Source organism: Scophthalmus maximus, chromosome 10 (genome assembly GCF_022379125.1).
Source record: "Scophthalmus maximus strain ysfricsl-2021 chromosome 10, ASM2237912v1, whole genome shotgun sequence".
Taxonomy (NCBI): Eukaryota; Metazoa; Chordata; class Actinopteri; order Pleuronectiformes; family Scophthalmidae; genus Scophthalmus; species Scophthalmus maximus.
The window spans coordinates 1,226,543-1,242,806 of record NC_061524.1 but is presented as its reverse complement, the minus strand read 5'-3'; the positions used below and the strand labels follow the sequence as shown (position 1 = coordinate 1,242,806).

General features: G+C 45.9%; 1 protein-coding gene across 4 annotated transcripts in view; it reads right to left on the bottom strand.

Moving 5' to 3' along the window:
* The window catches only part of gfra1a (gdnf family receptor alpha 1a), a 67,694-nt gene that overhangs the window by 6,931 nt on the left and 44,499 nt on the right, over positions 1-16,264 (bottom strand). For all 4 annotated transcript variants that reach the window (XM_035606683.2, XM_035606686.2, XM_035606684.2 and 1 more), the window contains 4 exons: positions 11,472-11,650; positions 10,452-10,624; positions 7,784-7,893; positions 5,761-5,895 (listed from right to left, as the gene is read on the bottom strand). In XM_035606683.2, coding sequence (XP_035462576.1) covers positions 5,761-5,895; positions 7,784-7,893; positions 10,452-10,624; positions 11,472-11,650 — 597 coding nt within the window. The remainder of the gene's footprint in view (positions 1-5,760; positions 5,896-7,783; positions 7,894-10,451; positions 10,625-11,471; positions 11,651-16,264) is intronic.

Below are 16,264 nucleotides of genomic sequence, written 5' to 3'. Positions count from 1 at the left end.
TGCGGAAATCTGTGAAGTCGTGTTCTTTCGTATTCCTGCTGACGAACCAACTTAAGGACTCCATCTCCTGATGAGTCCGACTCTGAGCTTCCCCTCCCCAGGTCCTAATTCCAAACCGGTCCCTTTAGCACCGAGCTGGACCCGATCGTGAATCACACGCTTGTTAGTCCCTGTGTTAAAATAAAGCTTTATTATTGCTTCGGCCCAAACCACAATTAAAGGTGAGTTAGAAGGTACTTAGGGTTTGTTATCACTCGCCTCCATTATAAATTCACCACACAGTCAAAAAGCTGAGTGCTGATGTGGCTATTTACCATTAGGGTCCATTAGTGGCCCCTATTAATAGTCTTCTATGGCTTTGATGTAAAAAGACACACACACACACACACACGCACACACACACACATCAGAGGAAAGCTGAGCTGCACAGAGATGCTTTGTGAACGTAATGATATTCTTCTTCCCTCCAACGGTGAATTATGACCCTGATACTGTGGCGAAGTGAATGTCTCCTTAACCCCGACGGAAACGTCCACACATACGTGTGCAAAGACACACGGTCACGTCTGCACACAAGGCAGGGATGAATTATTTATCACATTTGATAAATAACGTTAAACAAATAAGACACGGTTATACGTTAAAATGATAGATGATACTGTAGATGCTTCATAAAAATCTGTGTTTAAGAATTATTCCTCACATCGACAGTTTTAATAACAACAACAATCATAATTATGTTCACAATAACTTGGATTTATGAAGCACAGAACAAAGAAACAAAGAAGGGAACAAATACGATGCTGGATGGTTTTAAAAATACTTATAATAACTGTTGATTAATTGGTTTCACATTTAAATCAAAGTTTATCAATGTGAAAATTTCTTGATCACAGAAACCCACCAGTCTTTTCTGTCCCTTTCGTCTTTCTATGAAGATATTATGGAGAGCGTTAACGACCACTATGGAATTATGAATATGAATTTAAAGGTGCATCACAACAAACTATTTCTTCTGCAGCTTCAGTTTCCTCAGACTTAACCAAACCCAAAGACCCAAATCAAGAAAAAGAAAGTGTTCTTGTTCTCTTTGTTCTCTTCTGTCAGTCTGAGGTCAACAAGTCTGCTGATTTGAAGTCTGAACTTCTGAACTGGGGAAACCTGGAGCCACAAGGTTGCATCGCCGGGTCCAAGGGGGCCAGAGAGGCACAACTGGCAACACTCATCCTGCACATGTTTAAAAGAACGGGTGGAGGATGACTGATTGGAGGTTATTCTCTCTCGTCAGTGACGTAACCCCGTCTCCTGCGCTCTCCTCTTCCCGCTGACCTCCTTCTAGATGAATTTCTTTACGAAAGAGGAACCAGGGTTTTCCAAGAGCGCGCTCGGCTTTTCTACCCTCAGTGTCAACAACAGCTTAACGTCTGATTTCAGCTCAGAGACACGACGAGAAGTAAATGAGTTTGGCCTGTAACTGCACATCTGGATTCTCGTGGGCAGATGTTGATGGACTGAACTCACGGCTCGGTCTCAGCCTCCTCCTGTCTTACCCCCCCTCTGTGGAAGTGGCTGCTGCTCAAACTCGCCCCCGACCTAGAAACAACCTCTGAGTTAGTTCCACTCTGCACATTTAATAAACGTTACTATTAATCTGGGACGAAGTGGAGCCCGAGATTCGCTCACGTCATCTGAACTGACCTCCAGACATACCAGACGGACGGACGCTCGCCGTCTCCGACTCTGTCTCCGTCCGTCACGTAGACAAACAGACTTTTGCTTTTATTTACTGAGAATAGAGGGAACGATAGAGGTCGTTTCTGTGGTGCGACTCTGACACTAACAGAAGAAAATCACAACAGAATTGATGATAACTGAAGACACAAAAGAAAAATTAAATAACTTAATTTTTTCGTACATTATGGTCAGTCGAGTTTTAGTGTGTGTATACTTTATGTGAGGTATCTGCCGATAGCGTACGGTAAGGAAAGGTAAGAAAAGATAAGGTATGTTACAATAAGATAAGGTATGTTACAATAAGATAAGGTAAGAAATATACGATGCGATAAGTTAAGAAAAGATAGGATAGGATAAGGTAAGAAAACATACGTTACGATACGATAAGGTATGAAAATATATGATAAGATAAGGTAAGAAAAGATCAGATATGATCGATAAGGTAAGAAAATATACGATACGATAAAGTAAATAAAGGTAAGGTAAGAAAAGATAAGAAAAAATATACGATACGATAAGGTAAGAAAAGATATGAAAAGAAAAACATATGTGTGATTAAGGTAAATGTGGTGTTTTTGTCGTTTGTATGCTGCCGCTTCTCTCCGTTCAGATTAAACTGGGAGTAGTGAAGGTCCTACTTTAAGTCACTGCACTAATCCTTGGAGTGTGTTTGGATAATACACCCAAACACATAGTGTGGAGCTTATGTCTCCTCTCAGTGGATTCAGTGCAGAGCGAATGGCACCTCTGCTACAGTTTAATCGGGATAAATAAAAAACGATTTTTGCAGCGACTGCAGACTTGAACCAACACACGACGATGTACAAGATATACACAGTGTGTCGGGGCCAACGACTTTACCTCTTCACCATTAAACACTATTAATCCTCAACACTATGACGGACGTCGCCTCGACCTGAAGCTCATTCTGAACCGAAGACCAAAACTTCAGCTGTTTTTCAGACATGAACTCTGGAAAATGTCTGGAAAAATTGGGCCCGGACATTTCCCGGCATTTGTCATTCACATGCGACGATCGCGGCAAGAGATTGTCACGGTGCATTTACCACAAACACGACATCATCGTCCCACAGCAGCAGATATTTGTGTTGGCCTCTCGCTGACGTCCAGCACTTTGTCTCACTTTACATGTACAAGGTTTTTCTGTAACACTAGAATTTAGATCATGTTGGACTATGCAATTACCTTTGCATAGTCGGTGCACATTGAGAGAAATGGGGGAGTGGGACTCACACCGGACGACGATGAATACATTAGAACGTCAATGTCTTCTGGAGAATATTAAACCATAGTTTCAAACCTGAGGCTGGCGTCTCCTCCGAGAGGCCGGAAGATGACTCGCAAGGAGACGTGAGGATTCGATCAACGAGTGGGAATAATCTCTAATCATTCTTTTTATTTCATTTGAATGAAGTTAAAGGTAAAAACAAACATGATAGTTTAAGTGGGAGGAAGTGGAGACTAATCTTACATGAACTGTCTCTAATCCCCTCGGTCGAAGCAAAAGTCACGGCCCGAGAAGCAGAAGGGTCAAGAACCAAAATGGATGACACCAGTATGTGTGGGTCCATGAAGAGCCACAGTCTTCTACCCCGGACAAATCTCTGTAGACAGTAATTATAAAATATCTCAAATGTAGTGCGAGAACATAAATTGTCCTCGCTGCGTCTTTTCTTATTCTCTCTCTCTCTCTCTGTTCTTTTCTTTCTCCCTCGGAGTTTCTCTCTAGTCATGACCCTGTAGCCGGCATGTGTCAGGATGTTCAGAGTTGTCAGTTCCAGTTACTGCTGAGCAAGCTTAATGAGAGGGAGGGAGGGAGGGAGGGAGGGAGGGATGGAGAGAGGGAGGGAGGGATGGAGGGAGGGAGGGATGGAGAGAGAGAGGGAGGGAGGGAGGGAGGGAGAGAGGGAGGGAGGGAGGGATGGAGGGAGAGAGAGAGGGAGGGAGGGAGAGAGAGAGGGAGGGAGGGAGAGATGGAGGGATGGATGGAGAGAGGGATGGAGGGAGAGAGGGAGGGATGGAGAAAGGGAGCGAGGGAGGGAGGGAGGGATGGAGAGAGAGAGGGAGGGAGGGAGGGATGGAGAGAGGGAGGGAGGGAGAGAGGGAGGGATGGAGAAAGGGAGGGAGGGATGGAGAGAGAGAGGGAGGGAGGGAGGGAGGGAGAGAGGGAGGGAGGGAGGGATGGAGGGAGAGAGAGAGGGAGGGAGGGATGGAGGGAGGGAGGGAGAGATGGAGGGATGGAGAAAGGGAGCGAGGGAGGGAGGGAGGGATGGAGAGAGAGAGGGAGGGAGGGAGGGAGGGAGGGATGGAGGGAGAGAGAGAGAGGGAGGGAGGGATGGATGGAGGGAGGGAGGGAGAGATGGAGGGATGGATGGAGAGAGGGATGGAGGGAGAGAGGGAGGGATGGAGAGAGGGAGTGAGGGAGGGATGGAGGGAGAGAGGGATGGAGGGAGGGAGGGAGAGATGGAGGGAGGGAGAGAGAGAGGGAGGGAGGGATGGAGGGAGGGATGGAGAGAGGGATGGAGGGGAAGACGAAGAGAGACGAGAAGAGCAGGAGGAGAACCGGCAGAAGGAGGGATGGAAACGGCCAAGTGAGGAGGAGGAGGAGAGAACAGAACTCAGAGTCATTTTGAAGAGTCAGAGGAGGAATATTCCTCCACGCCGCCGCCGCTCGCTCGGCTCCCAGCAGCGAATCAAAGCAGAGAGCAGATATAAAGAGAGAAGCTCGTTTTAACCCACATTAACCCTCTTTGATCCGGAAAATCTCCCACTGACACACACACACGCATTCAGTCAAGAGAACGTTTAAAAGACGTTCGCTGCACGCACACACACACACACACACACACACACACACACACACACACAAAAGAAACAGCATTTATAATCTACGGCAGCTAAACCGCGATCCCTGACATGTAATATTACACATATTATAAACATATTAAATTAAACAAGCCGTCTTTTTATGCGACTGTTGGAGGAATGTTCTACTGACACATTCTGGTTTGTATGTTTGTTTGTTTGTTTGTCTGTTTCTCAGCCAGGTGACGCAAAAAAGACCAAACCAACTTCCATGCCACTCGGTTGACACGGGCCAAGAAAGAAGTTGTTATATGAAGGACAGATATGGATGAGTGTGTGAGGTTTGGTGCAGACGGTGACTCTGAGCAGAAGGGAGCGCTTGACTGGATTGGCTATCGTCACGCGACCAGATGTAACTTTTAGCCAATAAACCATTTACTATCCCTCAAACCTTCCTGTTATCTGTGGATCACTTTTATTTCTTCTATTTCACACAGATTCCATCATCTGACGAGGGAACGGCGAAGGTTCTTGTACTGAATCTGTTTCCATCCAGACTGGAACTCGTCTCAGCGAACATTTTCTTTTACCACAAACAAGCTCAGGTGATTTATTCAGTTGAGTGTCCTTGAGCTGAGTTCTCTCCACACCACCCCGTCTCCCGACCTCCGTACGGGAATCAATGAAGAATCACATTTCACTTAAAAGGTTTCCTCGACTTCCAGTTTACCATCAAAACAGAAGCAGCTAAATTAGCTCTGGTCGCAGCATGGTGGCTCGTATCGCCGCAGCCCGGCAGGAGAACCCTGCACCGCGGCCTCCGTGGACACAGTAGGTGTGTTCGTACAAAGTGGGGGTTGTTAATTCAACTGGTTTGCATGAAAGTGCTGCTTTGTGCCAAAGATCTGGAGCAGGAGTTGTGCTGCAGCGCTCAGAGCGTCAGTGTGACTGGTTCCTCTACAATGCAGAGGGAGAACAATGGCAGCGTTGGCAATGGGATATATTTGGTGCGAAGGAGGAGACGGGAACAGAAACCAGAGGATAAAAGAGCAACACAGGCCCGCTGAGCAGAGGGGATGGAAATAGAAGAGTAGCAGAAAAGAACTCAAGAGAAAACAAAACCAGATAAATCCTGAGCTGGAAGAGAGAAGAGGAAGCAGAGCCGACGTCAGCTGGTCGGGGGGGGGGGGGGTAACTTACGGAGGCAGGTGTTCTCGGTGAAGAACTCGGTGAACTTGTCGCACTCGTCCTTGTTGTTGCCGCTGCTGCTGCAGTCGCAGTACGGAGACACGCTGATCTTGGGCGAGCGCAGGTAGTTGGGCGTCATCACCGTACCTGCGGCAGACGGAGGAGACCACAGGTGTTTGTCATTCGTGTGATGGAAAAAGAAAAAAGAGAAAAACGCAATGCGGTTGAATCAGGAAGACGGACGCCGTGGACGTCTTCAGCAGAAATATCTATTATAAGGAACTCAATATGTTGATGGGGATTGCTGGTTCGTTACACGGGTCATACAAGTGGTCAGTGCATGGTGTCCCAGAAACCTGCCTGTCCCGTCTTCTCACAGACATTATGGCTGTCTCCATGGAAACACTCCAACCTGGCAACCTGACCTGAGTCAGGACCGAAATTAATTCATTCATATTGTCTTCATCGTGATTCATAAACCAAGATTGTCTGTGAATTGTTGCCGACAAGGATAAAAAAGAAGATAATTTAAACCCTTTAAGAGACAGATATCATCCTGCATCTGTGTTGAATTAAAAAACGCCATGATAACAAAGTTATTTGTTCATTTCTTTGCGTCCGCTCGGCGTGCAGCAGCAGTGCAGCATGTCGGTGCGTCGGCAGGAAGCAGAATGCAGAGAGGAGCCCGAGTGAAGAATCGTCTCTCTCTCTCTGCGAGGGAAAGTAAATAGCTTCAGTCAGTGATTTCTCACTCCCTCAATGGATTGTTCCCTCGCGCTGGCTGTGCTCCAACACAGGCCCTTCTTTTTTGTTTTGCAGCCGATAGAAGAATGAACTGGCGCTGTGTGGTCACAGTGTGTGTGTGTGTGTGTGTGTTTGTGTGTGCGTGTGTGTGTGGTCACAGTGTGTGTGTGTGTGTGTGTGTATGTGGTCACAGAGAGTGTGTGTGTGCGTGTGTGTGTGTGTGTGTGTGGTCACAGTGTGTGTGTGTGTGTGTGTGTTTGTGTGTGCGTGTGTGTGTGGTCACAGTGTGTGTGTGTGTGTGTGTGTGTGTGTATGTGGTCACAGAGAGTGTGTGTGTGTGTGTGTGTGTGTGTGTGTGTGTGTGTGTGTGTGTGTGTGTGGTCACAGTGTGTTAGTGTGTGTGTGTGTATGTGGTCACAGAGTGTGTGTGTGTGTGTGTGTGTGTGTGTGTGTGTGTGTGTGTGTGGTCACAGTGTGTGTGTGTGTGTGTGTGTGTGTGTGGTCTGGTCAAGGGACTAATTCCTGAGAGCTCATTGTTGTGGCGACGATGGAGAATCTTGTTACAGCAGAAGCTTCATGAAAGGAAATTCAACTTGGACCTTAGTGTCACAGTTTCATCCGTCGTTTCCATCTGTTGCACTCCCCACATTTATTCCTGCTTAAGTCCGACGACGACTTCGACGAACAATGACGGATTTAATAAAGTTTAAACAACCTGGACAAACTGTTAAACTCCTAACAACTGTCTGTAGTTCTGTCTGTAGCGCAGTGAAGCTGCAGCATTTCAAAATCCCTGCAAACTGCCTGCCTTGCGAGAGCACATTTTTTGGGGAAACTTTTCCTGCTAACCCCCTCAGGAAGGTTCACAGCGAGCGAGTGGGAACTCCACCACTCGCCTGAAGGGTGCAGAACATGTCCTGCTGTTGTGACTGGCCAACAAACCGGACCCAAGAGTTATTTTCTGAAAACTGCTTCGGTGTTCGGTGAAGTTCCATTTTTCCCAAGATGATACGTTCCTCCCTCAAGCGCTCCTTGGAGTCTGAGCCCCCCTGGGGTTTGTGCATCTTCACCACTGTTTTCATCTCATCATTCCCGTGCTCCACCTCGGGCACTGACCCCTGATTGCAGCGGCACTTCCCAGATTTTAGAACTTCAGAAGCAACAGAAACACACGGGGGGGAAAAAAAAAGAACGATCCTTTCAAAGACGTCAATAAAGAGAAAATGAACAACAACCCGCAGAGACCTGGAGTAAAGGGCCGAGACACGGTTCAGTGTCGGCGTGGACTCACCGATCAGACCCGAGTACGACAGGAGGCAGTCGGCGTAGTTCTCCTTCAGACAGCCCGACAGCGAGCGAGGCTCCGACTGGCAGTTGACGAAGAAGTCGGCCAGTCGTGACCTGCAACACACACACACACACACACACACACACACACACACACACACACACACACACACACACTCAGATCAGAAAACATTTCAGAGCCAAACGTGATTATATGTCCGACGGATTCTAGATGAGGAGATTCAGATTCTGCCAGTCAAATGCCCCCGGTGCTGGAAGTCGTTGCTCTCCATGTGATTAGCGCTCGGTAACGGCCGCCCGTCGCCGGAGCACAATGACCCTGTGACGTTCGCTTGCGGCTGCTTCACATCCTGGAGTGAATGAGGCTGGAGGTAATTCTCCTCCACGTCTGCTTCTCTTTCGTTCGCTGCCTCTCCACAAATGTTTGTTTACACCTTCGCCGCAGGAGCAGCGGCATGTGAAATTGAAACGGGCTTCGGGTTCCTGAGAAATCCACCGTTATAGACGTGAGGGTGAGAGCGATGCTCCGACTCTCTGCCACGACGAGAAACCTTCCAACGGACTCCGAGGATCTACGTTTACCTTTTCACAATCTGGATCCTATTTCTTATCAGGTTTTGGTTTATGGTTCAATCTCTAGTTTCAAGTCTTCTTCAATACATGATGTTCATTTTGTACATTAGGGTCCATAACTACGGTCTATGGCTGCTGGTGTAGGTGGATGAGCTATCAGTGAGGCCACGCCCCCAATTCCACTTCCGGTTTTAAAAACGTCAAAACGGGTGACGTCACGTGGGTTGATAATGGATATTAAAAATATAAACATAACTAACAACTAGATAATAAAAAATAATACTGTAATGTTCCTGCTCAAGAGCACATTGCTCCAAAAGCAGATCTGGAGTCAGAATCAAGGTTTCTGAAGGAGAGCAGACATCTGTGTTTGTCTGTCTGTCAGTCACACACACACACACACACACACACACACACAGACACACTCTTTGACTAGTCTGGTGCAGAGCGTCAGGAGGTGCGTGGTGAGACTTGTCTGCTGCACCTGACATACGGTGAGGGAGCTTGTGGAAACGCGAGGCTGTAATGTATCTGCACTAACTGACAAATGGACCGGGAGGAGGAGGAGGAGGAAAAGAGGAGGAAGAGGAGGAGGAGGAAAAGAGGAGGAAGAGGAGGAGGAGGAAGAAGAGGAGGAAGAGGAGGAGGAAGAAGAAGAGGAGGAGGAGGAGGAGGAAGAAGAAGAGGAGGAGGAGGAGGAGGAAGAAGAGGAGGAGGAGGAGGAGGAGGAAAAGAGGAGGAAGAGGAGGAAGAGGAGGAGGAGGAAGAAGAGGAGGAAGAGGAGGAGGAGGAAGAAGAGGAGGAAGAGGAAGAAGAGGAGGAGGAGGAGGAGGAAGAAGAGGAGGAGGAGGAGGAGGAAGAAGAGGAGGAGGAGGAGGAGGAGGAAAAGAGGAGGAAGAGGAGGAGGAGGAAGAAGAGGAGGAAGAGGAGGAGGAGGAAGAAGAGGAGGAAGAGGAAGAAGAGGAGGAGGAGGAGGAGGAGGAAGAGGAGGAGGCAGCGCTGCAGTGAGACCTGTTGTTCGGCCTTGAGCGTGTGTGTGTCTGACGTTTAGAAACATAGTGCGCTACACTACTGAAAAAGAAAAACGGCCGACACGTGAGGAAGGAGGACGGACAGAAACCTGCAGCAGAGGATTAACCGTCGTCTGGCAGTTCGCTTTCTAAGAGGAGAGAGGAGGGAGGGAAACCTGAGGCTTCAGGCCAAATGGAGCTCATTTATGTTCCCTAATGCTTCCATTTAATCCAGAGAGCCACACACACACACACACACACACACACACACACACACACACACACACACACACACATACACTGATGTTGATGTCAGATGTCCATCACTGAATGACTCTCTTCTGACTCTAAATGCAGGAGCTCTGCTGCTTTACTGCGCAGTGTGTGTGTGAGTGTGTGTGTGTGTGTGTGTGTGTGTGTGTGTGTGTGTGTGTTTGAGTCCAGGCGTGAAGCCAGACATTTACTTGCTGTTGTGACTGTAGTGACTATACAATATTAGAAGTTCTCCATGGGGAAAGTGTGTGTGTGTGTTTGTGTGTGTGTGTGTGTATTAGCAAATACAAAATGCTGATCCCTTAAAAAAAGTAAGGGAATTAAGTTTTCGGTTTACGACTTGGTTCACATTAAAGATTCTGGATCAAGTAGTTGATCTTGGTGTTCGAGCCGAACACAAATCACATTTTCACGCGGCAGAACTCGTGCAACATGATTAATATTAAGTTGCAAAGTGCCGTGAGTATAATAACAACACTGATTGGCTTTTTCGATATTTCGTCAGACAAATATTACGCTCAAGTTAAAATATATTTTAACGAACACCAAGCTCAAGTTAAAATATATTTTAACGAACACCAAGCTCAAGTTAAAATATATTTTAACTTGAGTTAAATATATTTTAACTTGACCCAGTGAAGTGAAATGCTAAATTTCACTCTGCATCTTTCTTCTTCGCACTGGCCTCGTATGTGACCCCGTTCTTAAACCTCCTGAACTGTCCCGCAGAATCACAGAGGCCGCCCCGATAATTAGGATTTTAATATGGGGATGATGACGTCTTCGGTTCCCTACCTGCAGATGTAGTTGGTCCTGCAGGAGGCCTGCAGCTCCAGACAGTTGGGTTTCTGCTTCTCTTCGTACGAGCAGACGGGGACGATGGTCTGGCGGCGGCGTTCGGAACAAGCCGTCTGGTCGCTGATCGGACACGAGCAGTACAACATGCCGTAGCTGTGCTTGGGGGGAACCTGTGGTGGCACAACACATTCACAACCCAACATGAAACTGTGATTTATTCTTTTCTTTTCTTACTGAACCACTTTTCAGACACATTTTGCTTCTGTGGGACTTTTTGGTTTGTTTGTTGAGGTCTGAAGTTTTCTTTTATTGTTGCTCATATTTCCTTCAATCCAGACAATATGATCCTGCTCTCGTTGGAAAATTAAAACATAATTTCATGTGATCTGGAGGATTTCTCGAGGTCATGTGGTTTCTCAAGGTCATGTGGTTTCGCATTCACACTCAGATAAAACATAATCACTAAATATTGACTTGTAGTTTAAGTGAAAAAAAAATCAATATGTAGTCTTAATGTCATAATTTGCTCCCTTGCCTACTTAACGTTGCCTCAGTAGAACAACTGCATCAATATGTTTTTTACGTTAATGTTGAACAACACTGTACAAAGTAACAGTCACAGAATATTCTGCCATGAGAAGAGAAAACAAAGTGATACATCACACTAACATTAACCATCTTTGTAGTTTTCCACTTATTCATATAAGGTCTTACTCCAAACAGTCCCAGTAAAGATATTCCAGAGGGAACATCACAAAGGGGGCTGGGCTGTAATTATGATGTTTTACATTGAAATGCCTCAGACAGTGAAAACATATTTCGTGTCTGATGACTGAACCCAGAACAAAAAGGCCTGTGTGATTATTTATCGTGATTTTTGACAACCACTTCAGAAATCATCCTTCCTTTTGAAGAAGGTTCTTTTTGTGATCTACATTCAGCTTTTATCAGACATCAGTTGTTTTTCTTTTCCTTGTCTCTCCTTCTGTCGATAAGCTGGCGTCAGACGGGCCTTGCCTTGTCGAAGAACTGCCGCAGGGCCTTGTGACACTTCCTCTTGTTGCAGACCTCGGCGGTGGAGACGCGGCTGGTGCACGGGCTGATGTAGGACGAGCGGTACTTCTTACACGTGTCGTTCAGGTTGCACGCCTTGGCCGCGTTCAGACAGTTGTTCTCTCTGGCCACCGCAGGCTCGCCTACAGACGACGAGGGGAGGACAGGGGGAGGAAAAACAGAGAGGAGGGTGAGAATCAAACAGGTGTCTTCAAGATGATGGCGCTCATGAGCGATCATTAATAACAAAGGTCAGATAATGAAAGTGTAAATAAGAGAACTAATAGACATTAGCACATAAAGAGAGAATATCTCGGCACTATTATGGGATTAAGGGATTTATAATGAGACAAATGTGCTTCACCCTGATGGTGCGTGACACACCAGACGCAACACACATTATTTTGTGCGAGTCGAACAAAGTCAATTCAAAAAGACGCGAAGAGACGCGGATTTTCTTTCCAGTTGAAATATTTGAACTCGAGCGAAATATTCGCCAAAGCCAATTTATGTTAACTGACGTTATAAATCAAGTGACAAGTATAGAGTCATTTTTATCATAGACTTCTGGAAACACGTTGGTTAGTGAACAGCAGCAGGCTTCATGTTCTGGACCCGGCGACTACGTCCCGTTGCTTTACGTCCATGGTTGTGGCCGAATAAGATTCAACACATTGATGATGGACGGGAGGAGAGAGAAGACGGAGGGAGATTAAAGAGCGACACGGTAACGTACGTGAGGGGGAGGAGTTAACGGTCCGGTGACGATGACTGACAGATCAGGCACATCCCTGAGGCCACCATTTCATTTCATAATTTCCTTCCTAAAGAGATTAAACTTAAAAGTGTGTATTTTATTTCAGTGATTCAAGACAAAGGAGTGTTGCTCTTTAAAGTTTAGTTTTTTTTTTAATCGCCTACATTTTCATTTACAGATTTTTCTTCCAGCTTAGTTCAAACTTGATCGACTCCATTATAACTTGTCATTTTAGGCACAGAAGATTTAGAAGAAAGCTTAAAAAAAGAAAGCAGTTAATGCTCTTACGTTACCATAGTGACAACATTTCATTTCAACGGCCGACTTTGGTAATTTCACTGATGGCAGATGTGTGAATGAGGTTTTGGAGGAGGAATGTTCTTTTTTATGAGAGTTGCAGCACAGAAACACACAGAAGATGTGTTTTATTGTATTCCTTATAATAATGGAAACACTTTATGCTCACACACCTAAATGTCTGAGGCTGCGTTCACAACAAACACAAAGCACATTTCCACACGTGTAAACACAACCCACGGAAAAATCTCAACGCTAATTGGCTCTTGCAACATATCGTAAGGCGAATAATTCACCATAATTCAAATATTTCAACTTGAGCGAGTGAAGCGAAAAACCCTAATTTTGCATCTTTACGTTATTCACACCGTTCGTGTTGGCCCCGGTGCAAGTGACACATTATTAATGCAACAAACTCCGAAACGCCTCCCATCCTGACGAACATCTGCCGCTCTCCGGCCTTTCGAGTCACTTCCTCCCGGGATCAGAAACATCACGAACGTCATGAACTGCCCAGGACTGACGGACTGACTCTTCCCTCTGGGCAGATGGGCAACGTTTGTGTTTCTTTCGTGTGTTCACATTTGACTCATTCGAAAGGCCTTGATGGATGAAGCAGAGGCACAAGAGCTCGGTGTAGGAAACCGTCCATCACACAGAAAGATCCAGAAAACTGGCCCCAGTTCAGTTTCATCTTCTTTGACTGTGAAAAAATACATTCCGTCGCTTGAATTGTGATAATCTCCTCATATCTGTTTTGAGCCAAAACGACAAAGTACATTGAGGAATGAAAATTTAATGAGGGAATAAAAATAAGGAAATGAGGAAAGAATTAAAACCTTAGGTCACAGCGTTGCAGGATTACGTACGTATCCGGAGTTTTGAAGACACTTAGCGGAGAAAACAGGAAGGTGTTTTTAAACCATTATCCCTACACCAGCTTTACTTTTCCTCCTGAGTGCCTCCAGAACATCTTCTTTTCTGTGACCATCTATCTCGGAGAGCACCTAAAGGAGTCCTGCACCTAATGCACGAGAAGCTGATAGAGCACTTGGCCCCTCCATCCTTTTATATATCATGAGTTTTGCTATTATACGCTGCACTCTCTCATCCGAGTCGACAGCGGCTTGACGTACAGCACATCAGGGGAGCGTCAGAACGGTTGATATATAGACCGTCGACAAACTGAAGCCTCCTCCTTCACCCCGACTGGATGAGAGCAGCGATCACTGAACATGGCACCTGCTCCCGAAACATCACATTCTCCCCAAAACTTCCCCCGCAAACATCTGAGGTGAGAAATAGGTCAAATCAGACTTTAACATCTGTAGAAACTTTCAGCAAAACCAGAACTCGGCATCCACTGTACTCTAGTTTCTCAAGGCTTAGTTTATCTATTATATAAAACTGATAGGATAACGTAGCTCTCAGCATCTCCTGAGGAGAGCCCCACGATATCGGCCGATTTATATTAATAAGAAGAAAAGATGAATAAATTGTCAATGATTCCTAAGATGTCGTTATCGCTCCCTTTTTGACAAATAAATGTAATTGAGGCTTTTTAATTTTGAAAATTAGCATACGTCGTTTTAGATCAATTGTAAACATACATCCACATCTTCTCTGTATTGTTTACTCGTGTTAAATAAAAGAACTTCTCATATCAGCTGATTTTTACTGGCTATCGGGTTCTACTCACGAGTGACTTTGTACAAAAGTTAGTTGAAGTTTTGAAGAGTGGTTCTTGCATAAATCTGCACATTCACTATACGTAGTTTGGATTTGTTTTCTTCAACGACAGCCTGGTGGGAGTCCCCACTCTCTCACACGACAGTGTCGTCTGTGACCTACTGCGCCCCTAGTGGCGGCAGATACATCTGCTGAACTCCCTTTGCACTCCTGGCAGATGGCTTTGTCTCTCAAACACACACACACACACACACACACACACACACACACACACACTTAGTGTGCTCTGACAGGGCCCACACAGGGCTGGGGGGCCGGGGCCATCTGGAGGCCTGGTAGGGGGAACGAGGCCCCCCGAGTGGCTCATGTTTCCGATTGAGCTTCTAATTGATTATCATGTCGCCTGCTTCCTCCAGTCCCTCTGCCCCCCCTCTGCCCCTCCTCCGCCCCCCCCCCCCCCCCCCCCCCCCCCCCCCCGCCCCACCTAATTCCAATTACCATGGGACACCACAGGGTCGAATCCTGACCTCACCCGACTCTGTACCCCCCACCCAAAAAAACCCACTCCTCAAAGTCTTTTCTTTCGCCTTCTTCACTGTGATTCCTCCAGACCTTCCTCCTTCCTCCTTCTCCCAAAATCCCCCTCTTCTTCTGTTTGGCTCTCTGTGCTCCTCTTTCATGTCTTTCTCCATGTGGCTCTGGATGTATTCCAATCATTACCTCCCTTCCTCTTTCTTCGTCATCATCATCCATCTCCAAACTTCTCTCTTGTGGCTCTCTCTTGTTTCTTCCTGTGTCTTTGCTCCCCTCTGCCATCTGCCCTGCCTTCTTTTTATTTTCTTTCCTCAGGAGAAAAGTGGAGTCATCTAATAGCCTTCGGTGGCCTTTCAATGCCTGTTCAAAACAATATTAAGAAGATTTACCTCTTACGTAAGAAATGTCTACTTTCCTGATTCACGTTCTAAGTATTTGTTTGTATTTCTGTTTTCCTTTTATTTATAATAATCTATAATAAGGTTTATGGTTAAATGGTAAAATATCAAGCCTCAGTTACAATTGTCATAATGGTTTGATAATTACATCTAAAGGACTCTGACAAATGTATTTTGTAATATATAGTATACAACAGCCAATATGTTGGTATCTAAAATGTTTTATCAGGCCCCTTTTCCCTCGACATTATGTAGTTGTTATTGTATATATGAATTATAAAGGATCTCATTTTTGCTCTCATATTTGTGTTAAATTAGTATTGTATAAGTTGTATAAGTTGTTTAGTACATGAACAGCTGTGACTATCATATGTGCAGATTTGGAAATGTGTCAAAGAACCTGATTTCCTCCCCATAACGTTTACAAATCAATATTTAAGTTTCCCTCGTCTTGATTATTCATTGTGTAAAAGTACAATCTGTGCACCTCCTCCCCACTTTGAGAAATTACGGCGCGGTCGGATTCAATTGAAAAATCCAACATGATAAACGAGGCCGGGGGTCTTTTCCCTGCGAACCTGCTCTCTCTCTCCCTCTCTGTTGATTATCAGTGGTGAGTTACTCCGCCCGCCGCTTTAATGGGCTCCACGCTTGAAAGTGCAAGACAAGCAGAAATGGAGCGAGAGCGTCGTCGAGGGCTGAAAGAGGAGAAGCCTCCACTAACCCTCTCCCTCTGAACTCTCCGTCTCGCTCTTTCTTTTCCTCTCTGATTATGCCGGCCTCCTCTCTCTCACTCTCTTTCTGTGTGGTTAATAACATCCCTCTTCCTCCCAACACTGTCCCAGTGCAATAAAGCCACATGGTACTTGGTGCAGCAAATGCCATAACTCACAGAGCCTAGTAATTGATCCCTGTAGTGCAACAGTCTCTTTCTCTCTTTCCCTTTCAATTCCATCTCTATCAACTCCGCTTCCATCACCTCTCGTCATATCTCCACCAACTTTTCTCTTCCAATTCCACTGAATGTATCGAGCTTTATTGGCACACGGTCCAATAAACACCTGCCAAAGAAAATGATTTCT